The following is a 26535-nucleotide window of genomic DNA, read 5'->3' as shown; positions in this document are numbered from 1 at the left end:
GACCTATGGTTACAGGGAATCTTCATTGATTTCCAACCTGAAGAAGTCCACATCTACTCGTCCTTACTGTGGGGAGTCCTATCAACCCTTTCCTCCTGGTCCTCAAGTCCTCACTCCCTTCTCCACCCCCGTTCAGCAGGAAGCAGTCAGAGAGAAAGCAACGTCCACAACCCCATAGAGGAGAAAGGGGGGAATGAAGGGCCCCCACCCATAAGATGGCGGAATTCCTGCTTCTCTTCCGGGTCCTCTGTTCCCGCCGGCGCCACCTGAAGCCCAATCACCCCTCGTCCCCCTAATCCCAGCACTTAGCCAATAGCCACCAGCCCCGTAGAAGTAACACCACAATCACCCCATGCCCCTTCCTACATAACCCAGCACCTTTCCCTAATAAAGTGGAATTCTCCGGTGAATTGCTGCTGTGTGTCGCTCCTTTCCTTTCATTTCCTCTCCTGGACTTACACCTGTGGCTTTCAAACAAGAACAACAGAAACTTAAAGCCCAATTTTCTAGTTTTTGGATTGTTACTGTTCAAATAAAATCATCAACATGTTATTACTAACACAATTTCACAGACAAACTCTATGGAATAGATTCCTGTTGCTAGTGTTTGTCAAAAACAATTTACTTAGAGAAACTTGATAAACTTTCAGCAGCCCAATCAATGAAGCAGCAAATTGATCAAATGGCTACAACTTTAAGTTTCTTTTATGTTCCCAGGCCAATTTGTAATCTTTGAATTCTTCCCTTGGATCCAATATAAGAATATAGTAATTTATCCTCCATTTACCCCATGGTCCCAAGCACATAAACCAGTGAAAATTATGCCTAGACTTGCCTCACCTAATTTCTAAACATTCCGACCTGCCCCCAAGGCAACAGGCCAAGCGGTACTTTTCCACTCTGCCCCTTCATAAGGCACAACACTCTGCACCCTGTGGCTGCTCTCTCTCTCTCTCTCTAGGGGCAGCCACTTTCTCTTTCAGATAATAAAATCTCTTGGGTGGGCCTGTGTCTCCCAAGTCGTTCTGGGGTAAGGAGGGTCACGGTGAGATACCCTTTCATTAGTTCCATGACTTCGGATGAGGTTCTCCCATTGACTTTGCTCTTCCTCCGGGAACCTGAGCTGCTTTGGGAAACCTCACTGCCCGATCCTCCTCCATGGGCTCACCACCCATTTCCCCAGTCGCTTGTCTTCCCGCCCAACACTGGCCTTCGATTTGGTGAGTCTCCCCTTCACGGTCAATTTAAATGTCCCTTTGGAACCTGGGAAGTGACCATTGAGTGTCTGGCACCCCCAAGGGCTACTCCAGGACAGGGGCACCCTGAACCACGACTTTCAGAGTCACGGTTGATCCCCATAGTCAACCCTTCTCTGCCTCCCCATGGGGAGAATTCTCATTCACTGAGGCCCGGTCTCCCTTTATCTACTCGTAAACTCCTGGTATCAGGTACCGAGCCTCCTTGGTGTTTTCGCCTTGACCACTTGGTTAGAGGTGGTGATGATCCCCTAACTGTGGTCTTCTCCGCGACCCACTCTGGGACGCCTCAGCAACTTGTGAACGGTCTAATTCTCACCATGGGATCTGGCCCCTCCATTCCTGCAGATTCACCGCTAGGGTGCTTACTCAATAATTTAAAACCCCCCACTTCACTCCAGACCTCAAACCTTTTAAGTTTGTTTGCTGCTGTAATGAGATCTGGCCATGATATTCCTTGGACAATCAGTCTAAATGGCCCCCCAATGGCTTTTTAGATCCTAAAATTCTCCACGACTTATACAACTTCTGAGTGCATGGGCAAATGGAAAGAGATCCCATATATCTAGGCTTTCTCCTACCTCTGAACCAAGCCCGCTCTCTGTCTCCCTTGCAATCCTCAACATCTTTTTCTCACTCTAAAAAACTTTACCCACCACCCACCAATTCCCACCAAGTCCTCTGAATTTGACCCTGCTGCCGAACCCCCACCCTACTGACCCCAAATCTCCATGGCACCTCCTCCTTCTCCTCCTCTCTCTCAACCTCAGCCCAGTCTCCCACACCACCACAAACTCCCATCAGAGGCAGGGCAACAACCCCGCCTCCTCTACCACAACCAGTTTCCCTACCATGCCCTCCAGTCACTCGCTCTCGAACCCAGATCCTAGCCCCACTATGAGAAGTAGCCGGTACAGAGGGTGTCATCCGGGTGCATGCCTCTCTCTCTCTCTCCGACCTATCTCAAATTGAGAAAAGATTAGGCTCTTTCACTTCCAAACCAGCTACTTACATAAAAGAGTTCCAGTACCTAACTCAGTCATATGATCTTACCTTTCATGATATTCACAAGATCCTATCCAACACACTTTTGCCCGAAGAGCGTAGGCGAGTCTGGGAACAGGCTAGAACTCATGCTGATGAGGTTCACCAAACTACTCCAGCTCATCCAATAGGTGCTGAGGCGGTTCCTGACTGAGACTCTAATTGGGACTATAATATGGCAGGGGGAGTCACCAGTCGAGATAAATTCATCATCTGCCTCATGGTGGGTCTCAGGAAGTCAGCCAATAAAGCCATTAACTATGAAAAACTCCAAGAGGTTATTCAGGACAAAACTGAGAATCCCTCTATGTTCCTAGACTGCCTCACCAAAGCTCTTTTACAATATACAAACCTAGACCCTGAGACCGCAGATGGGACACAATTAATGACCTACTTCTTTGACCAGAGTTTTCCCGACATTAAAGCTAAACTTAGACGTCTAGAGAAGGGACCCTTAACTCCTCAGGCAGAAGTCCTGGCAGTGGCCTTCAAAGTATATAATGCAAGAGATGAAAAGGCCCATAAACAAAAATATCAAATGCTGGCTAAGGCCTTTCAACCTACAACAACCACTGGTGCTCGGGTATCCTCATTTCCTAAGCAGCAGCCAGAAGGACCTCCTGGTCCATGCTTCAAATGTGGTCAAATGGGTCATTGGGCCAGAGCCTGCCCAAATCTCTGGAAGCCCCCCGGTCCATGTCCTAAGTGCCATCAGGAGGGACACTGGGTTGCTGACTGTCCTTGCACACCGAGAGGTGCCAGGCCATTCAGCTCTAACACAACACACATAGACCTTCTGGGTCTGGCAACTGATGATTGAGGGGGCCTGGGACTCCTCCACCCGACCACTACAATCACTGTACAGGAGCCCAGGGTAATCACTGTGGTAGTGGGTAGGCCCATCTCTTTACTTTTGGACACCAGGGCCACCTACTCAGTCCTGAAGGAGGTTTGGGGACCTACCTCCCTCTCACAGTCCTCTATAGTTGGGGTAGAGGGCACACCTCATTGACCTTTACAAACTCCCATGCTTCACTGCATCTTCAGAGGCATTGCCCTCTCTCACTCCTTTTTGGTGATTCCCCGTTGTCCCATCCCCCTTATGGGAAGAGACCTATTACACAAGGTTGGAGCTTCCATTACTTTCGCTCCTGGACCTCGTCTCAACCACGACTTGCCTTCAATCTCACTTTTACTCACTCTCCAACCTGCTGCAAACCCACCTCCCTCTCTTTTCCTCTGCTACCCCATTTGGTCAACCCTGTAGTCTGGGATACCCTCGCCCCCTCTATCGCCACCTGCCCCCGCCACCTTCAGACTTGAAGACCCCACCTCTTTTCCCTCTCAACCTCAGTACCCGCTGCCCCTCAAGAGTTGACTGGGCCTGCAGCCAATTATCCAGGAACTTTCATAGAAATGGCTACGATGACCAGCCAATTCCCCTTTGAATACTACTATACTGGCAGTTAAAAAGCCTAATGGTCTACAGGGATGAAAGATGGCAGCGTGAGAGGAGAGACAGAGGCTTCCTCCTAAAACTGGATACAATTAGAAAACTTAATTGGTGCAACTAATCCTGAGAGAGCAACAGGAAAGAGAGCGGCGTCAGACTGCACACACCTGGAGAAAAGAGCAGACCTCACCAAATGGGGTAACGTACCAGAGCTGTGGCTCCGTGGGACCCGAGCCCTTCCCCCACCCCAGCTCACCGGCACGAGGAAGAGAAATGGAGCAGGGAGGGAGTGGAAGGCTTGGGACTGCTGAATACCTAGCTCCGGAGATCTGTGCTGGGAGCACAAACCTACATTTCATGGTGCTTTCATGAGACTCGCATGACTACCGGGTTGGAAAGTTAATACAGGCAGAGTTCCTGGGGAGACTGGGATTGCGGCCGCTTGTGGAAAGCAGGGATCCATATCCGGCTGCTCTGGGACTAAAACTTATGACTGTGTGCTCCGCCCACTGATTAAAGCAGTGGAAACAGGCACAGCAGCTGGGAAGCGGGCAACAGCTCTTTCCTCCCCCCAGGCACCAACAGCGCGCCCCTACGACTTCAGGGGCTGAGCCGCTCCAGAGACTACAGCTTCTGGACACTAGAGGGCGCCATATACAACCATGAAATGCCAAAGGAACCTTGTACAGAGTAAAATTACTAATACTCCCGAGAAAGATTTAAATGATACGGACCTCGTGACTCTTCCTGAAAGGGAGTTCAAAATAAAAATCATCAATATTCTAACTGAGGTACGGAAAGACATCCAAGAACTCAGGAATGAATTGAGGTCAGAGATCCAATCACTGAAGAGCACGATGGAGGGTATTAAAAGCAGGTTGGATACGGTGGAGGAGACAATAAATGAAACAGAAACTAGAGAAGAGGAATACAAAGAAGTTGAGGCACAGAGAGAAAAAAGGATCTCTAAGAATGAAAGAACACTGAGAGAACTGTATGACCAATCCAAGCGGAACAATATTCGCATTATAGGGATACCAGAAGAAGACAGAGAGAGAAAGGGATAGAAAGTGTCTTTGAGGAGGTAGTTGCTGAAAACTTCCCCAATCTGGGGAAGGACATAGTCTCTCAGGCCATGGAGATCCACAGATCTCCCAACACAAGGGACCCAAGGAAGACAACACCAAGACACATAATAATTAAAATGGGAAAGATCAAGGATAAGGACAGACTGCTAAAGCAGCCAGAGAGAGAAATAAGATCACATACAAGGGAAAGCCCATCAGGCTAACATCAGACTTCTCAGCAGAAACCTTACAGGCCAGAAGGGAGTGGCATGATGTATTTAATACCATGAAGCAGAAGGGCCTGGAACCAAGATTACTTTATCCGGCAAGATTATCATTTAAATTTGAAGGAGGGACTAAACAATTTTCAGATAAGCAAAAGCTGAGAATTTACCTCCCACAAACCATCTCTACAGTCTATTTTGGAGGGACTGCTATAGATGGAAGTGTTCCTAAGGTAGAATAGCTGTCACCAGAGGTAATAAAACCACAGTAAAGAAAGTAGAACAGCTAATTACGAAACAAAGGCAAAATTAAATTAACTATCTTCAAAGTCAATCAAGGGACAGACAAAATTTGATACCTAATATATAAAGAATGAAGGAGGAAGAAAAGGGAGGAGAAATAGAAAAGAACCTTTAGATAGTGTTTGTAACAGCATACTAAGTGAGTTAAGTTAGACTCTTAGTAAGGAAAGTAACCTGGAACCTTTGGTAACCACGAATCTAAAGCCTGAAATGGCAATAAGTACATACCTATCGATAATCACCCAAAATGTAAATGGACTGAATGCACCAATCAAAAGACACAGAGTCACTGAATGGATAAAAAAACAAGACCCATCTATATGCTGCTTACAAGAGATTCACCTTAAACCCAAAGACATGCACAGACTAAAAGTCAAGGGATGGAAAAAGATATTTCATGCAAACAATAAGGAGAAAAAAAGCAGGTGTTGCAGTACTAGTATTAGACAAAATAGACTTCAAAACAAAGAAAGTAACAAGAGATAAAGAAGGACATTACATAATGATAAAGGGCTCAGTCCAACAAGAGGATATAACCATTATAAATATATATGCAACCAACACAGGAGCACCAGCATATGTGAAACAAATACTAACAGAACTAAAGGAGGAAATACAACACAGTGCATTCATTTTAGGAGACTTCAACACACCATTCACTCCAAAGGACAGATCCACCAGACAGAAAATAAGTAAGGATACAGAGGCACTGAACAACACAATAGAACAGATGGACCTAATAGACATCTACAGAACTCTACATCCAAAAGCAACAGGATATACATTCTTCTCAAGTGCACATGGAACATTCTCCAGAATAGATGACATACTAGGCCACAAAAAGAGCCTCAGTAAATTCAAAAACACTGAAATTCTACCAACCAACTTTTCAGACCACAAAGGTATAAAAGTAGAAATAAATTGTAAAAAGAAAGCAAAAAAGGCTCACAAACACATGGAGGCTTAACGACACACTCCTAAATAGTCAATGGATCAATGACCAAATTAAAATGGAGATCCAGCAATATATGGAAATAAATGACAACAACAACACAAAGCCCCAACTTCTGTGGGATGCAGCAAAAGCAGTTTTAAGAGGAAAGTATATAGCATCCCAGTCATATTTAAAGAAGGAAGAACAAACTCAAATGAATAGTCTAACGTCACAATTATCAAAATTGGAAAAAGAAGAACAAATGAGGCCTAGAGTCAGCAGAAGGAGGGACATAATAAAGATCAGAGAAGAAATAAGTAAAATTGAGAAGAATAAAACAATAGAAAAAAATCAATGAAACCAAGAGCTGGTTCTTGGAGAAAACAAACAAAATAGATAAGCCTCTAGCCAGACTTATTAAGAGAAAAAGAGAATCAACACACATCAACAGAATCAGAAACGAGAAAGGAAACATCACGACGGACCCCACAGAAATACAAAGAATTATTAGAGACTACTATGAAAACCTATATGCTAACAAGCTGGAAAACCTAGGAGAAATGGACAACTTCCTAGAAAAATACAACCTTCTAAGACTGACCAAGGAAGAAACACAAAAGTTAAACAAACCAATTACCAGCAAAGAAACTGAAGCAGTAATCAAAAAACTACCCAAGAACAAAACCCCCCGGGCCAGATGGATTGACCTCGGAATTTTATCAGACATACAGAGAAGATATAATTCCCATTCTCCTTAAAGTTTTCCAAAAAATAGAAGAGGAGGGAATACTCCCAAACTCATTCTATGAAGCCAACATCACCTTAATACCAAAACCAGGCAAAGACCCCACCAAAAAAGAAAACTACAGACCAATATCCCTGATGAACGTAGATGCAAAAATACTCAACAAAATATTAGCAAACAGAATTCAAAAATACATCAAAAGGCTCACACACCATGACCAAGTGGGATTCATCCCAGGGATGCAAGGATGGTACAACATTCGAAAATCCATCAACATCATCCACCACATCAACAATAAGGACAAAAACCACATGATCATCTCCATAGATGCTGAAAAAGCATTCGACAAAATTCAACATCCATTCATGATAAAAACTCTCAACAAAATGGGTATAGAGGGCAGGTACCTCAACATAATAAAGGCTATATATGATAAACCCACAGCTAACATCATACTGAACAGTGAAAAGCTGAAAGCTTTTCCTCTGAGATAGGGAACAAGACAGGGATGCCCACTCTCCCCACTGTTATTCAACATAGTACTGGAGGTCCTAGCCACGGCAATCAGACAAAACAAAGAAATACAACCAATCCAAATTGGCAAAGAAGAAGTCAAACTGTCACTATTTGCAGATGACATGATATTGTATATAAAAAACCCTAAAGACTCCACTCCAAAACTACTAGAACTGATATCGGAATACAGCAAGGTTGCAGGATACAAAATTAACAGACAGAAATCTGTGGCTTTTCTATACACTAACAATGAACTAATAGAGAAATCAGGAAAACAATTCCATTCACAACTGCATCAAAAAGAATAAAATACTTAGGAATAAACCTTACCAAGGAAGTGAAAGACATATACTCTTAAAACTATAAGACACTCTTAAGAGAAATTAAAGAGGACACTAACAAATGGAAACTCATCCCATGCTCCTGGCTAGGAAGAATTAATATTGTCAAAATGGCCATCCTGCCGAAAGCAATATACAGATTTGATGTAATCCCTATCAAATTACCAACATTCTTCAATGAACTAGAACAAATAGTTCAAAAATTCATATGGAAACACCAAAGATTCTGAATAGCCAAAACAATCCTGAGAAGAATTAAGTGGGGGAGATCTCGCTCCCCAACTTCAAGCTCTATTACAAAGCCACAGTAATCAAGACAGTTTGGTACTGGCACAAGAACAGAGCCACAGACCAGTGGAACAGAATAGAGACCCCAGATATTAACCCAAACATTTATGGTCAATTAATATTCGATAAAGGAGCCATGGACATACAATGGGGAAATGACAGTCTCTTCAACAGACGGTGCTGACGAAACTGGACAGCTACATGTAAGAGAATGAAACTGGATCACTGTCTAAGCCCATACACAAAAGTAAATTCGAAATGGATCCAAGACCTGAATGTAAGTCATGAAACCATAAAACTCTTAGAAAAAAACATTGGCAAAAATCTCTTGGACATAAACATGAGCGACTTCTTCATGAACATATCTCCCCGGGCAAGGGAAACAAAAGCAAAAGTGAACAAGTGAGACTATATCAAGCTGAAAAGCTTCTGTACAGCAAAGGACACCATTAATAAAACAAAAAGGTTCCCTACAGTATGGGAGAATATATTCATAAATGACAGATCCAATAAAGGGTTAACATCCAAAATATATAAAGAGCTCACGCACCTCAACAAACAAATAGCAAATAATCCAATTAAAAAATGGGCAGAGGAGCTGAATAGACAGTTCTCCAAAGAAGAAATTCAGATGGCCAACAGACACATGAAAAGATGCTCCACATCGCTTGTCATCAGAGAAATGCAAATTAAAACCAAAATGAGATATCACCTCACACCAGTAAGGATCGCCACCATCCAAAAGACAAACAACAACAAATGTTGGTGAGGTTGCGGAGAAAGGTGAACCCTCCTATACTGCTGGTGGGAATGCAAATTAGTTCAACCATTGTGGAAAGCAGTATGGAGGTTCCTCAAAAAGCTCAAAATAGAAATAGCATTTGACCCAGGAATTCCACTTCTAGGAATTTATCCTAAGGATGCAGCACTCCAGTTTGAAAAAGACAGGCCACATATACTTGGTTTACTGATGGCAGTTCCTTTATCCACGAGGGTGTTCAATGGGCCTTTGGATATGCCATTGTCTCTCTGGACAAAACTATCGAGGCAAAGCCCTTACTTCCTAACACTACAAACCAACAAGCAGAACTGATTGCCCTTACCCGATCCTTCACTTTGGCGCAGGGGTCCTCTCTTACCATCTATACTGATTCTAAATATGCTTTCCATATCCTGCTGTCCCATGCAGCAATGTGGAAATAACGGGGACTCCTCAACAAGGGCAGCTCTATCGCCAACGCCAAACACATTATATTACTGAATAGAAGCCTCGCCTCCCCTCCCCTCCCCTTCCCTCCCCTCCCTCTCTCGGTAGCCACTTTCTCTTTCAGATAATAAAATCTCTTGCGTGGGCCGTGTCTCCTGAGTCGTTCTGGGGTAAGGAGAGTCGCGGTGAGATACCCTTTTATCCAATCCCTTTCTCTTTAAGGTATTTAGTAATAGCAGTAATGTCCTTGACATCAAATCCAAGCTCCTGGAACAAGTTCAAATAGTCTCAGAGTGACTAAATATTCTCATCATTACACACATGGGAATTTAATGGGTATCTAACAAAATAAAACACTTAGATATCTATATATACAGTGTTTTTCTTAACTAGGAAACTACTATCAATTTAATTTACTGAACAGACTTCTGTTTTGCCCTAGGAGAAATAAAGAAATGGTAGCTAAAGTAGCTTATCACACAAGGGGCATTGACCGCACCTAAATTCAAATATGCTATCATTCCATGTACTTTTTCACCACCTTCTATACATTTACACGATATAATTTTAAAATACATTCTCAAAGATCTACCCAAATTTTAAAATAAATTCCAGTTTATCAATTGGCATTCACTAAAACCTAAATTTGACACAGTCAATATTAGCATGTACTGCTTTGACCTAAAGTGTAAATGGCCAACCACTTAGAGATTCTCTTGACAGGCATAAAAACACTTTTATCAAATGTCAGTCTTTCCTTGCATGACAGATTTCTAAACTACTTTTGTAAATGACCCTCACACAACCTTCACGTGGGTTACTGAGGGCCATGTACTCAAATGAGCTGAGTAATAGCACTACTGAGCGGGGAGCCTACTGGCACGAAAGTCCCAAGAGCGGGCCTGGGGCTGGTGTTCCCTACAATTCTTCCAGTTCTTTTGAGATTGATATCACGCCAGAAATCTAGAAGCAGTTCCTGTGCATATAAATGCTTTCTGCTTCCTTTCCAATAGTCAGTGTACTTTTTACCCTACCAGCAAAATAATGAGAAGTCAGTCAGTACATACTATTAAACATTTCTCTGAAATCACCAATAATTATGGGTGATGGGATTACAAGTAATTTTTATTTTCCTCTTTTCCCCTAATTTTCAACAAAGGCAAATATAAATTTTTTAAAAGAATTTCCTGAGTTTTGTTTTGTATTTAACCAAAAGAGGTAAATTATTGAATTTGGAGCTTAACTTTTTTACACCAGCCATACAATGAGGCCAAAAACACCATTTGCTAATCTTGGTGAAGTTAATATGGACATGTAACAGGATGAAGGCCATACAAAGATCATGTGACAACCTTTACATTTTCTTTAAAAAGTTATGCATGTGTAATATGTGAACAAGACAGCATGGCCCTGAGATAAGTATTAATAACCTTATATATTTTCACAATAGATTTTTCTTCAAAAAGAAACCACCAGAGTTAAAAGACACAGGTTTGAACTGTGTAGGTCCAATTAAACGCAACTTTTTTTCAATAAATAATACAGTACTCTTAAGTGCATTTTCCTTATATTCTTAATAACATTGTCCTTATTGTTACTTTATTGTAAAAACACTGTATAGAGTTCATATAACACAAACTATGTTAATCGACCACTTATTTTACCAGTAAGGCTTCCGGTCAACAGTAAGCTAATAAAAGTTAAGTTGTGGGGGAGTCAGATGTCATATACAGATTTTCAACTGCAAAGGGGGTTGGTACGTCTCACTTCCGTGTTATTTAAGGGTCAACTGTAGAAATGAACTTGACACACAAATACTTTCTTCAACAAATATTTAAGAAACACTTTTAATATAAAAAGGCAAGGTCAAAATATCAGGAAGAGGAATCAATTAACTGCTTTACCTCTTTGTGATTCATATCCAACTGACTCCTGAGAGTTTTAAGTTCCCATTCACGGATATCCAAGCAAGCTTCCAGAGCATGCGTCTGCCCTTCCCATTCAGACTTTTTATGAGCCACCATTATGTCAATCTGTTTCATGAGCTCCTGTAGTTCTGCCTCACAGGATGTCAAAAATTCCCTATAAATAAGAAGAGACTCTTAAAAACACAGAACATATGTTCAAGTGGCTTTCCATCTTTCACATGTAAAAATATAGCAGCTGTAAACCTACCTGAGGTTGAACAAAGTTAACAAACTATCAGAAGCAAAAAATAGGATTTCTGAACCTTTCCTTTTAATGTGATTACTTATTCCACAGAATATTCTGTCCTCTTCTAATAGCCAGCCTAAAGCTGTGGTCACGTGGTCAAACACACATGATGTTTTGAGTCTGGCTTATAGATGAGACTTCCACAACCAACAACTAGCTCTTTTGCAATGTTTAGGAAACCTTCAGGAAGAATCCGGGCAAGCTCGTCACATTCTCAGCTAGCCAAAACAAAAAGCCTTGGAAGCAAGTAGGCTATTGGGAAAATGATAATGCAATTTAAGAGCTGCTTCAAGAAATTCATGCTTAAGCCAGAATTATTTCAACCATTTCTTCCCACCTTATTATTAGAAACGTACTTAACCTACTTTATTATAAACTTAACTGATGTCCTTCCAAGTTTCAGGAGATGCCAGACATTGCACAGGTGGAAACAGAAGTAGACATGGATGTACTGGATTCAAAGAGGTTTCCAGGCATGGCCACAGAGAGTTGTAACTACTAATGGCTTACACACTTTTTAAAAAAAGCCTTGTTCTTAGTGTCACAAAACCCCTGTACTTCTAATTTTGCTTTGTAAGAGGAGAAAACAAAGTGGGATGAGAGCAAGCATCCACCCAGCTTGACACTGCTGAGATGAGGCAAACACCCTAAGAATGATGCTGTCCACAAACATGACGTGCATCAGCTTAGCTTTTGCTCAACACTTTTGCTTCTACACCCAAAGCACAAGATGGTCAGAGGCATAACTCAGATTTTTGCTTTTTAAACTCAGTGAGAAGCTTGGGGTCAAAAGTGAACTTACTCATCACGTCTCCGATTTTGAATTCCTTCCAACAAAGCCTCCATCCCCTTTGTTCTGGCAACTGGGAAAGCAAAAAATGAGTCAGGATAAATTTCATTTTCCAAGCAATAACATTCCAACTTACAAACTTAAGAATGTGAATGCAGATGGAGGGGCGGAAGATGGCGGCATGAGTAGAGCAGCGGAAATCTCCTCCCAAAACCACATATATCTATGAAAATATAACAAAGACAACCCTTCCTAGAATAAAGACCAGAGGACACAGGACAATATCCAGACCACATTCGCACCTGAGAGAACCCAGCGCCTCGCGAAGGGGGTAAGACACAAGCCCCGGCCCGGCGGGACCCGAGCGCCCATCCCCCCAGCTCCCGGCGGGAGAAGAGCAGGCAGAGCGGGAGGGAGACGGAGCCCAGGACTGCCGAACACCCAGCCCCAGCCATCCGGGCCAGAGTGCAGGGCCCTGGATACTAGGAAAACAGGGCAGCAAGAACAGTGAGTGGGCACCGGAGGCTGGGAGCCAGAGGGCATAAGAAAAGGGAGCGACCATTTTTTTTTTTTCACTCTCTTTTTTTTTTTGGCGAGCGCTTTTTGGAAGTCTTAAAGGAAAAGGGCCCCCAATACTAGGGAAACAGGGCAGCAAGAACAGTGAGTGGGTACTGGTGGCCTGGTGCTGGAGGACACCAGAAAAGCGAGCGACCATTTTCTTTTTTCTCTTTTTTTTCTGTTTTGTTTTGGCGAGCGCTTTTTGGCAGTCTTAAAGGGATAGGGACCCCAATACTAGGGAAACAGGGCAGCAAGACCGGTGAGCAGATGCCTGAATAAAGAAAAACGAGCGGCCACCATTTTTTTTTTTTTTTTGTGGTCGTTGTTTTGTTTTGGCGGTTGCTTTTTGGAAGTCTTAAAGGGGTAGGGCGGGACACTTAATCCAGAGGTAGGGAATCTGGGGATCTCTGGGCACCCTAATCCCCTGGGCTGCAGGGTGCACGGAGGCCCCTAACGGAGATAAATAGCCTCCCGGCCGCTCCCCCTCCAACGCGACTCCACCACTTTGGGGCAGCTGCCCGAGCCAGGCCACGCCCACAGCAACAGCACAGATAAACTCCATAGCAGCCGGGCAGGAAGCAGAAGCCCTGTCTGTGCGCAGATACCCAGCACAAGCCACTAGAGGTCGCTGTTCTCCCAGGAGAGGAAGGCCACAAACCAACAAGAAGGGAAGTTCTTCCAGCTGTCACTCGTCCCAGCTCTGCAAACTATTCCTACCACCATTAAAAGGCAAAGCTACAGGCAGACAAAGATCACAGAGACAACACCAGAGAAGGAGACAGACCTAACCAGTCTTCCTGACAAAGAATTCAAAATAAAAATCATAAACATGCTGACAGAGATGCACAGAAATATGCAAGAGAAACGGGATGAAGTCCAGAGGGAGATCACAGATACCAGAAAGGAGATCGCAGAAATGAAACAAACCCTGGAAGGGTTTATAAGCAGAATGGATAGGATGCAAGAGGCCATTGATGGAATTGAAACCAGAAAACAGGAACGCATAGAAGCTGACATAGAGAGAGATAAAAGGATCTCCAGGAATGAAACAATGTTAAGAGAACTGTGTGACCAATCCAAAAGGAACAATATCCGTATTATAGGGGTTCCAGAAGAAGAAGAGAGAGGAAAAGAGATGGAAAGTATCTGAGAAGAAATAATTGCTGAAAACTTCCCCAGACGGGGGGAGGAAATAATCGAACAGACCACGGAAATGCACAGAACCCCCAACAGAAAGGATCCAAGGAGGACAACACCAAGACACATAATAATTAAAATGGCAAAGATAAAGGACAAGGAAAGAGTTTTAAAGGCAGCTAGAGAGAAAAAGGTCACCTAAAAAGGAAAACCCATCAGGCTAACGTCAGACTTCTCGACAGAAACCCTACAGGCCAGAAGAGAATGGCATGATATATTTAATACAATGAAACAGAAGGGCCTTGAACCAAGGATACTGTATCCAGCACGACTATCATTCAAATATGACGGTGGGATTAAACAATTCCCAGACAAACAAAAGCTGAGGGAATTTGCTTCCCACAAACCACCTCTACAGAACATCTTACAGGGACTGCTCTAGATGGGAGCACTCCTAGAAAGAGCACAGCACAAAACACCCAACATATGAAGAATCGAGGAGGAGGAATAAGAAGGGAGAGAAGAAAAGATTCTCCAGACAGTGTACATAACAGCTCAATAAGCGAGCTAAGTTAGGCAGTAAGATACTAAAGAGGCTAACCTTGAACCTTTGGTAACCACGAATTTAAAGCCTGCAATGGTAATAAGTACATATCTTTCAATAGTCACCCTAAATGTTAATGGGCTGAATGCACCAATCAAAAGACACAGAGTAATAGAATGGATAAAAAAGCAAGACCCATCTATATGCTGCTTACAAAAAACTCACCTCAAACCCAAAGACATGTACAGACTAAAAGTCAAGGGATGGAAAAACATATTACAAGCAAACAACAGTGAGAAGAAAGCAGGGGTTGCAGTACTAATATCAGACAAAATAGACTTCAAAACAAAGAAAGTAACAAGAGATAAAGAAGGACACTACATAATGATAAAGGGCTCAGTCCAACAAGAGGATATAACCATTCTAAATATATATGCACCCAACACAGGAGCACCAGCATATGTGAAACAAATACTAACAGAACTAAAGGGGGAAATAGACTGCAATGAATTCATTTTAGGAGACTTCAACACACCACTCACCCCAAAGGATAGATCCACTGGGCAGAAAATAAGTAAGGACATGGAAGCACTGAACACAGTAGAGCAGATGGACCTAATAGACATCTATAGAACTTTACATCCAAAAGCAACAGGATATACATTCTTCTCAAGTGCACATGGAACATTCTCCAGAATAGACCACATACTAGGCCACAAAAAGAGCCTCAGAAAATTCCAAAAGATTGAAATCCTACCAACCAACTTTTCAGACCACAAAGGCATAAAACTAGAAATAAACTGTACAAAGAAAGCAAAGAAGCTCACAAACACATGGAGGCTTAACAACACGCTCCTAAATAATCAATGGATCAATGACCAAATCAAAATGGAGATCCAGCAATATATGGAAACAAATGACAACAACAACACTAAGCCCCAACTTCTGTGGGACGCAGCAAAAGCAGTCTTAAGAGGAAAGTATATAGCAATCCAAGCATATTTAAAAAAGGAAGAACAATCCCAAATGAATGGTCTAATGTCACAATTATCGAAATTGGAAAAAGAACAGATGAGGCCTAAGGTCAGCAGGAGGGACACAATAAAGATCAGAGGAGAAATAAATAAAATTGAGAGGAATAAAACAATAGCAAAAATCAATGAAACCAAGAGCTGGTTCTTCAAGAAAATAAACAAAATAGATAAGCCTCTAGCCAGACTTATTAAGAAGAAAAGAGAGTCAACACAAATCAACAGTATCAGAAACGAGAAAGGAAAAATCACGACGGACCCCACAGAAATACAAAGAATTATTAGAGACTACTATGAAAACCTATATGCTAACAAGCTGGAAAACCTAGGAGAAATGGACAACTTCCTAGAAAAATACAACCTTCTAAGACTGACCAAGGAAGAAACACAAAAGTTAAACAAACCAATTACCAGCAACGAAATTGAAGCGGTAATCAAAAAACTACCAAAGAACAAAACCCCCGGGCCAGATGGATTTACCTCGGAATTTTATCAGACATACAGGGAAGACATAATACCCATTCTCCTTAGAGTTTTCCAAAAAACAGAGGAGGAGGGGATACTCCCAAACTCATTCTATGAAGCTAACATCACCCTAACACCAAAACCAGCCAAGACCCCACCAAAAAAGAAAACTACAGACCAATATCCCTGATGAACGTAGATGCAAAAATACTCAACAAAACATTAGCAAACTGAATTCAAAAATACATCAAAAGGATCATACACCATGAGCAAGTGGGATTCATCCCAGGGATGCAAGGATGGTACAACATTCGAAAGTCCATCAACATCATCCACCACATCAACAAAAAGAAAGACAAAAACCACATGATCATCTCCATAGATACTGAAAAAGCATTTGACAAAGTTCAACATCCATTCATGTTAAAAACTCTCAGCAAAATGGGAATAGAGGGCAAGTACCTCAACATAATAAAGGCCATCTATGATAAACCCACAGCCAACATTATATTGAACAGCGAGAAGCTAAAAGCATTTCCTCTGTGATTGGGAACTAGACAGGGATGCCCACTCTCTCCACTGTTATTTAACATAGTACTGGAGGTCCTAGCCACGGTAATCAGACAAAACAAAGAAATACAAGGAATCCAGATTGGTAAAGAAGAAGTTAAACTGTCACTATTTGCAGATGACATGATACTGTACATAAAAAACCCTAAAGACTCCACCCCAACACTACTAGAACTGATATCGGAATACAGCAAAGTTGCAGGATACAAAATCAACACACAGAAATCTGTGGCTTTCCTACACACTAACAATGAACCAACAGAAAGAGAAATCAGGAAAACAACTCAATTCACAATTGCATCAAAAAAAATAAAATACCTAGGAATAAACCTAACCAAAGAAGTGAAAGACTTATACTCTGAAAACTACAAGTCACTCTTAAGAGAAATTAAAGGGGACACTAACAGATGGACACTCATCCCATACTCGTGGCTAGGAAGAATTAGTATCGTCAAAATGGCCATCCTGCCCAAAGCAATATACAGATTTGATGCAATCCCTATGAAACTACCAGCGACATTCTTCAATGAACTGGAACAAATAATTCAAAAATTCATATGGAAACACCAAAGACCCCGAATAGCCAAAGCAATCCGGAGAAAGAAGAATAAAGTAGGGGGGATCTCACTCCCCAACTTCAAGCTCTACTATAAAGCCATAGTAATCAAGACAATTAGGTACTGGCACAAGAGCAGAGCCACAGACCAATGGAACAGACTAGAGAATCCAGACATTAACCCAGACATATATGGTCAATTAATATTTGATAAAGGAGCCATGGACATACAATGGCGAAATGACAGTCTCTTCAACAGATGGTGCTGGCAAAACTGGACAGCTACATGTAGGAGAATGAAACTGGACCATGGTCTAACCCCATATACAAAAGTAAACTCAAAATGGATCAAAGACCTGAATGTAAGTCATGAAACCATTAAACTCTTGGAAGAAAACATAGGCAAAAACCTCTTAGACATAAACATGAGTGACCTCTTCTTGAACATATCTCCCCGGGCAAGGAAAACAACAGCAAAAATGAATAAGTGGGACTATATTAAGCTGAAAAGCTTCTGTACAGCAAAAGACACCATCAATAGAACAAAAAGGAACCCTACAGTATGGGAGAATATATTTGAAAATGACACATCTGATAAAGGCTTGACGTCCAGAATATATAAAGAGCTCACACGCCTCAACAAACAAAAAACAAATAACCCAATTAAAAAATGGGCACAGGAACTGAACAGACAGTTCTTAAAAAAAGAAATACAGATGGCCAACAGACACATGAAAAGATGCTCCACATCGCTAATTATCAGAGAAATGCAAATCAAAACTACAATGAGGTATCACCTCACACCAGTAAGGATGGCTGCCATCCAAAAGACAAACAACAACAAATGTTGGCGAGGCTGTGGAGAAAGGGGAACCCTCCTACACTGCTGGTGGGAATGTAAGTTAGTTCAACCATTGTGGAAAGCAGTATGGAGGTACATCAAAATGCTCAAAACAGACCTACCATTTGACCGAGGAATTGCACTCCTAGGAATTTACCCTAAGAATGCAGCAATCAAGTATGAGAAAGATCAGTGCACCCCTATGTTTATCGCAGAACTATTCACAATAGCCAAGAATTGGAAGCAACCTAAATGTCCATCGATAGATGAATGGATAAAGAAGATGTGGTACATATACACAATGGAATACTACTCAGCCATAAGAAAAGGGCAAATCCAACCATTTGCAGCAACATGGATGGAGCTGGAGGGTATTGTGCTCAGTGAAACAAGCCAAGCGGAGAAAGAGAAATATCAAATGATTTCACTTATCTGTGGAATATAAGAACAAAGGAAAAACTGAAGGAACAAAACAGCAGCAGAATCACAGAACTGAAGAATGGACTAACAGGTACCAAAGGGAAAGGGACTGGGAAGGATGGGTGGGTAGGGAGGGATAAGGAGGGGGAGAATTGGGGGGTATTAAGATTAGCATGCATGGGGGGGGTAGGAGAAAAGGGAGGGCTGCACAACACAGAGAAGGCAAGTAGTGATTCTACAACACTTTGCTATGCTGATGGACAGTGACTATAAAGGGGTTTATAGGGGGGGATCTGGTATAGGGGAAAGCCTAGTAAACATAATATTTGTCATGTAAGTGTAGATTAGTGATACCAAGAAAAAAAAAAAGGGCAGTTCCTGTGTGGTAACGTCCAATGAGTTCTACACAAGAGTATAAAGGGCATATAAAAGTGTAGACAAAGGGTCTGTTTGTGTTTATACAGAGGATCAAAGCCTAATTGGGCTACCCCGAAAATGAACTAAGATACGATATGAAAAAGAACTTCCAACATCAGCACTCTCTGGAAGACTCATGCCAGAAGATGATCATCAAAAAACCCCGACAAAGATCCACGCACTGCTACAGCTGTAGATGCACTCATCCCACCAGCTCCTGGACTTGCCATGGGAATGAGGAAGGAGATATCTAAGCTGGCCTGTGCATACAGTAAAACAACAAATTTGACTGGATCTATACTGTTGGAACTCAATCAAGAATTAGGAGAAGTGCAAATTGTAGAGCTCCAAAATCTTACAACTACACACTATTTACTGTTAAAAGAACATAAGGGATGTGAACATTCCCCAGGAATGGGTTATTTTAATTAGTCTGATTTCTCTCAGACTGTTCAAGTTCAGTTGGACAATATCCACCATATCATAGATAAGTTTTCACAAATGCCTAAGGTGCCTAACTGGTTTTCTTGGTTTCACTGCAGATGGCTGGTAATTACAGGTATGCTTTGGTTATGTAACTATACTCCTATCATGTTAATGTGTGTGCGCAATTTAAGTAGTAGCTTAAAACCTATACATGCTGAAGTTACTCTACAAGAAGATATGTCAAAGAAATAATCAATCTTCCCATGTTTTCTGCCGCCTGCTACTTCGATAGCTTTTCTTCTTCCTTCCTAATTACAACCCTTAAATAGAATTCGTGCCTCATATCAAATTTTCCGAGTATCATAATTCTTCCAAGTGGTAAAGATACCTCAAGACAAATGCTGGACATAGAAGCCACAGGGCATAAATATGCAAAGAAATAAAAAGCTAACCATTTCAAAAAATAAGGCTTCTCTCTCACTTACCAACTTTACATTTCCCTGTATGGCCCCGGAAGATGACTGGTTAGCCAGAGACAGGTAAGATTCCTCAAGGGAGGAACAACCTAAGACAGGCACAGTCGCAGGGGGGTCATCAGGTGAGAAATTGGGGATCAACAGAGGTGAGGCTTAGAACCTCACCCCCCCTGTTCTGAGAGAAATCTTCTGCATACGTGGATATTTTATTGCCCTTGTCTAGCTTGGATTAACACATAGTCTACAGGCACACACCTGATCATCTACATTTGCTCTCTTACAACACTAAACTATGTTTTCTACCTTTATCTTGTATCTACCTACCACTTCAGCATTTTATTAAAAATAATAATAATAAAGAGAGAAATGTGGTAACCACATATAAATCAAATATAAAAACCAAATGAATATTCATATTTGTACTGACTGTTTATAGTTCATAATGCATGAGCAAAACTGAAAGTTTCTGTGATGACTGCCCTTGTACTGTTCACTATGTAACTTATTCATTATGTAAGAATTTGTTCTCCATGTAAGAACTTGTTTGTTATGCCTCAGAAGATTGGAGACTGACGAAAATTAGGCTTGGGGTGGATTAATGATTGTGCATTGAGCATTGACTTCCCTATACAGAATTTTATTGTTACCAACCATTTTATCAATAAATATGAGAGATGCTCTCATAAAAAAAAAAAGTATATACTTCCAATGGTAAAATAATAAGTAACCAGGATGTAATGAATATAGTCAAGATATTGTAACAGCTTGGTATGGTGATAGCTGGTACCTAGAATTGTCATGTATATAAATGTTGAATCACTATGTTGTACACCTGAAACTAATGTAATGTAATACTGTGTGTCAACTACCCTTCAATAAAAAATAATTATCTACAAAAAAAGAATGTGAATGTAAGCACACAAGTATCACTGAGAATGCAGCACTTCTTAGTAGAAGTGGCTGTGAAGCAGTCACGGGATATCATCTCAAGGACATTAGAACCAAATACATTTCAGACTAAAATAACTTAAAATGATCAGAATTGCTGTTGACACGCTCCCTGCGTGACTGAAACCAACTACTTCACTGTTGTATCCCTACTTCCTAAAGTAAGGGTGGGCCAGGGGTGGAGATCAAGTGCTAGAAGCTGTGGGACACTGTCACAAACCCCCTTACAAAACGAGAAAAAGAAATTAGTGGTCACACATGCCAGAGGAAGGATGTAACTCTTTGCTATTTTCAAAAGATATTATAAAAAGATTAAATGCCCTGAGCTTGACCTCCTTGGTCCATCATGGAGATCCTACTCACCCTGGAGGTGACAGGTCCATGACACTTACTAGAAAACCCGCCCTCCCCTAAAAGGCAGCTAGTGGAACCTCCCTCCTCTGCACATCATCGCTCCTACTCCTGGGCTCTTTCAGAGGAGTTACACCACACTGGAAATTACACCACACTGGAAATTACACCACCCTTTTTCCTTACTATCATCCCACAAGGACAGAAAACCGATTTTATGCATCCCTGCAGCTCCAGAGCCTCCTATGGCATTTCAACATGGCACATGCTGGATGCTTTGGGCTGACCTTCTCTGAATCCCCCTCCCTTTTATCTACCCTCCTATGCACACTGGTCAGAGCTGGAGAACTACAGAGAAGAGTGTCCAGCAAAGCGAGCAGGGAAGGGAGACAGAACAGACTGCTATGGAAAGGGAGACACACCATAAAGAAAGGAAGGTGAGAGGGAGAGAAAAAAGGCCCCCCTAAAATTTGGAAGTGCCAGCAAGTAGTACCTGCTCTAAGTTTCTCACCTCTTATCACAAATCTTCAAAAAGTTAACCAATGTCACATCAGTTCTCAGACCTGACAGATTTCTTTCTGCCAGGCCTTCAAAGACTCTACACTGAATGAGTCTCTAGGTACTTCCCAAAGACTGTGCTGTGAAGGCTCGGCCCCACTGTCCTAATGCCTCACCTATATATTTATTGCTCTGAGAAGGGGATTCCTTTATTCAATAAAGAATTCACTGCTATACTAACCACTAGATAAACAGTGATGAAAGACATGGCCTTTTAAGGAATTAACAGTCCAGTATGGGAAAGAAAAGATTAACCAAAAATGTTCCCCAAAGTGTAACAAATAAACATAATGACAGGCATAGAGAGCATGTTCTGGAGACACAGAGGAGAACGAGAAGACTGGGGAATAAACCACTGCATGTTACCTACATCTATTTCTAACAGGAACACTAGACAAACTATTTATGCACAAATATGGCAGAGAGGCTTTCTTCCTTGGTTTATCCTTCATATTACACCAAATGAAACAAAATAAAAACCTAAAGAAAAAGGTTTTCGTGTTCTACTCCACTTTCTTTCAAACCATGATATGGCCAAATACAGTGCAACCCAGATTCCATTTTTTGGTCCACTCTAGGGAACTGTGCAGCAGCACATAGCTCACACAGTACCTTGCAGATGGAAACCCAGCAGCCCTGCCTGTTCTGCAACTAACTAGCTTTCTAGTCCTTGGACTTCAGTTTTTGCATCTGTAAAATAAGGGGTATGAACTATAATGTCCCAGGTTTCCTCCAGCTTTTTCATGGACTTCTAATAGCTAATTAAGTGTCCACTGTTAAGTAGCATGCTCCTGACAACTGCACATGGATAATTATTAAAATATGTAGGAAAGTGATATTTCTGAGAACAGTGCGGCTAGTTATTCGAAATTATCATTAGTAAAATTATACGTCCTTAGTTTACTAAACGTTAATATATTTAGTAGTATATATTAGTGATACACATTTAGTAATAGATAATACACCAATATATTTTCGGGATGATATTACTTAATAATTAATATAATAAATGTTACTGAATATTAGTCATTGAATACTCAACTGTTCTTCTCTGTATATGTTGTCTAACCCAATCTTCACAACATTCATAAAAGATAGATACTATGACTTTGAGGAAACTGAGGCTTGGAGGGTAAAATAACTTGACTGTGGTAAACTACATATTGTAACCCTAGAATTCAAACCTCGGCATTGTTGACTCCTAAGTCCCAGCCAATGTGAAATCTTCCTATATTTTACAGTATTTTAGACCTTAAAATACCTTCATATCTTCTATTGGTTTAGTAGCATGTTCTTGTCAATAAACAAAATCAAACCAAATCAGAAAGTCTAGATACAGGAAAAAACATAAACTGAAGTATGACATCACCAACATGGCCACCAGGTGGCAGTAGCACATCAATGAAAATAGCCCATATAGGGGAAAACTGCCATCTCAGAATCAAACAAATGGTCTAAGACTAAGACAAAGAGATGCCAGTTTAAAATAAGGGGGGAAAAAAAAGAAGGGGGTGAGGGAGAAAGAAACATTCCCTGTGGAGAATAAAGTAATCCTATTAATGTGCAGTGTATTTCTTTAAGACTACCTTCACCATTTCCTTGAATAGCTGCCAAATACCATCAGTTCTTACTCCTTAGGATCAGTAAGTAGCAAGACCCAGAATTCCTCCAGGTTTTTCTCACAGCTACATCACTGACTCCTTTCCTAACCAACCTGACCCTCATTAAACTCTGTGCACGATGTCATACTGCTTTCTTCTTTGCCTGTGCCATGTGATGACTGTGTAAAGTTAGATATTCTTTGCTCATAATATTAAATAGAAATTTAAATAATTACTGTTTGATAATCTGCTCCTCCTTGACACTAACATAAAATGCTAATGTGATTAAATGGAAACTGTGTAGCTCTACAACTGTTATAACACAATTTCAGCCATTTCTTAGTGAGACCAAGATATCAACAAACACAAGTTATTAATTATGACTTTTCTTTGGAATGAAGGCTGTTTCAAATCAGTGAAATCTGGAATAGGATGGCTGAAGGAAATACAAGCTTTTTCACCAAGTCTGAGAAACAAGGAAAACATACTTTAAATCTTAAGCAAAGGAATCCAAATAGAGTATCTTATAATGGGCAAATATTTGAAATTCACTAATGTGTTGGAATTTAAAAGCTAGAAAGGATCCAAAGGCCTCCCATTTAACCTCTTCATTTTACAAATCAGGAAAAACATCCAGAGTATGTCCAAAATCAAATTACTCACATAATGGGACACAGGGAGAAAATAAAATCTCTGAATAGAATTATGAATAAATGTGTACTAAAAGAAGGGATATGCCTACTCATCAAGTCTTGTTTAAAGGAGGACAGCAATGCTCTGTCCCTTACCTGCCTTGATTTTACTATGATTACAAAGATCTATGGCAGTATCAGAGATACTGTGGTTGATAAACTGTGACTGCTCCAATAAACAATCAATATAATTTACCATTGCTCAGACAGGTTCCTACTTACACTTAAGGGAAAAAAATCAGCAGATAATTTGTCAAAGAAATTTTCCAAAATACAAATGAAATTGAAAACATTGCCCAAACTATGTCTCAAAATCCAGAAAGAATAAGAAAAGACTGACTTTCAGAGTAGATTAAAAATACACTTTTACAGGGGAAAAATGACATAAGCAAAGTTAAAAGACACAGTATCTGAAAGTTTTGTCACAAAGAGGTTATTCAAAATATAGAGCCTCTACAATTGAGAGAAAAAGAAATCTACAGAAAAATGGGCAGAAGACATTAACAAGTGGTTCATAGAAAAAGGAATGCAAATGACCTTAAACATGGAGATGCTAAACCTTGCTCACAATAAGAGAAATATGAATTTAAACTACACTGAGTTGCCCTTTCTTCTGTATTAGATGAACCAAAGATTAATAAAAGTTGTCCAATAAAAGTTGGACAACATCCTCTGATGACAAGACTCTGGTGAAATGGGCCCTCACACACACTGTAGGTAGGAATGCAAAATAGCACAACTATAGAGATTTTGGCAATACCTAGCAAGTGATATTTGGGTACTTACCCTTTGACCCAACAATGGCACTTCTAGGAAGCTATCCCAAAGATACATGGGTAAGATTACAAAATCATATATGCATAAGGATATAGAGTGCAGCACTATTTGCAACAGCAGGTGACAACACAAATGCCTATCAAGAGAGGACTAGTTGAATATTTATTCATCATGGACCACTACTAAAAAGCTGAAAAAAGGGGTAACAATATATACTTCTATGAGGGATCTATAGGACATACATTATTTGGTGAAAAAAAGCAAGATACAAAACAATATATGCAAATACTACCTTTAAGAAAGGAGAAATATACACATATATGCACATTGATATATACCTATATACACACATGTATATGCACATACATGTGTACCTGTCTATATATGTATGCATACATATATAGTACATTTGCTTTTATGGAAGGATAAACCCCAAACTAGTAAATACAACATCTATAAGAAAGGGAAATAGGGTCGAGAGAACAGGGATAAAAGCTTATCTAGATATACGTCGTTTTACAGGTACTTGTTTCATAGGAACTATGCTAATATTTTACATATAATAAAACAAATCCAGTTGGAAAAAAAGGAGTGTTGAAAAATTGGAAACGAAATAAATGATCAACTAGACATCAGTTGACAGCCTAACCACATATCAAACTGATTCATATGCCTTTAAAATGCAGTTCTTTTACTGTATATATCCCAAGTGGGCTATTTACTAAGGATACAAAAGATCTGCCAAGAAATCCTGAACACTACTCACATTGTGAACAAGGAATCATTGTTAATAAAATTGGTATTTGAAACCATTATATATAAAGAAAAAGTAAATATGTTAATGACCTTAGGTACCAAGATTTTCAGCAAGAAGATACAAATATAAAATCAAATATTTAAAAAAGTGATAAAGTTAAATTGGAAGTATCAGTATGTGTTTTGTATATTTCTCTTTAAAATATATTTCCTAACTCTGGCCACTGTAAATCCAAGAACCAATGACCAATCTAACAGCAAGAACACCTCTAGCACCCAGGCTGTGGTCTCTAAATGCCACCTCCCCCTCAAAGAAACCAGGGTTTCTTGGTGGCCAGAAATGTACAAATGAGCCAGGAACATGTTTTACCAAAAAAACCAAGACAATATCATAGATAAGACTGGTCATATCAACGTGAATAGAAGCCAACTTAAAGAGGCTATCACTGTCCAAAGACAGGATAATTTGAGTATCAGAAGAAAAAAAAAACACTAACAGGTTGAAACAGTTAAAATACATTCAACTCTATTAAGTTCATGATGATTTTAAAAAGGCAAAAACCTTCATGGTTACCTTTGACAGTTGCTAGGCCACCAACTCATTACTGTAGTCTGAAATTAGAGGGAAAAAATTCATCATTTTTCTTGCCTTTCCTGTACAAACTGTATTTCAAATAGTTGATGGTAATCAGAAAAGCAGGTGGAGGCCAGTTCTTCATAAAAGATTTCCAGCTAATAAATACTGAAGGAATGACAAAATTAGAAAATCATCATTTTGTACCATCTAATGCAATAATGGACAGAAGTCATCTAAATGCATGAAAAGATTTCGCCAGTTAGTGAAAGGCTGATGGGGAATTTCATGATGGCCAACTGGACTAACACCAGAACCCACTACATTACTCAGTCTTAACATCGCAAAAAGAGAGAGAACTCAGACATTGTGAACCCCTGGGATAATTTATGCAACAGGAGAGTACTGCACCACCTAGGAAATCATCTTGCTCCCTCCACCAAAAAAAATCAAGG

At 40.6% G+C, this 26535-nt stretch overlaps 1 protein-coding gene across 9 annotated transcripts in view; it reads right to left on the bottom strand.

Annotated features, from left to right (window-relative positions):
- Window positions 1–26535, bottom strand: part of CEP63 (centrosomal protein 63) — a 103550-nt gene that overhangs the window by 74091 nt on the left and 2924 nt on the right. For 8 of the 9 annotated variants that reach the window (XM_057494026.1, XM_036875444.2, XM_057494027.1 and 5 more), the window contains exons 2-3: window positions 12395–12455; window positions 11283–11460 (exon numbers count right to left, since the gene is read on the bottom strand). In XM_057494026.1, the coding sequence (XP_057350009.1) occupies window positions 11283–11460; window positions 12395–12438 (222 nt within the window). In that variant the 5' untranslated portion in view covers window positions 12439–12455. Of the gene's footprint in view, window positions 1–11282; window positions 11461–12394; window positions 12456–26080; window positions 26119–26535 lie in introns of all 9 variants that reach the window. The other variant, XM_057494025.1, reaches the window with a different exon arrangement.

The sequence above is a fragment of the Manis pentadactyla genome, chromosome 16 (assembly GCF_030020395.1).
Source record: "Manis pentadactyla isolate mManPen7 chromosome 16, mManPen7.hap1, whole genome shotgun sequence".
Taxonomy (NCBI): domain Eukaryota; kingdom Metazoa; phylum Chordata; class Mammalia; order Pholidota; family Manidae; genus Manis; species Manis pentadactyla.
This window is presented reverse-complemented; position numbering and strand designations above follow the sequence as displayed.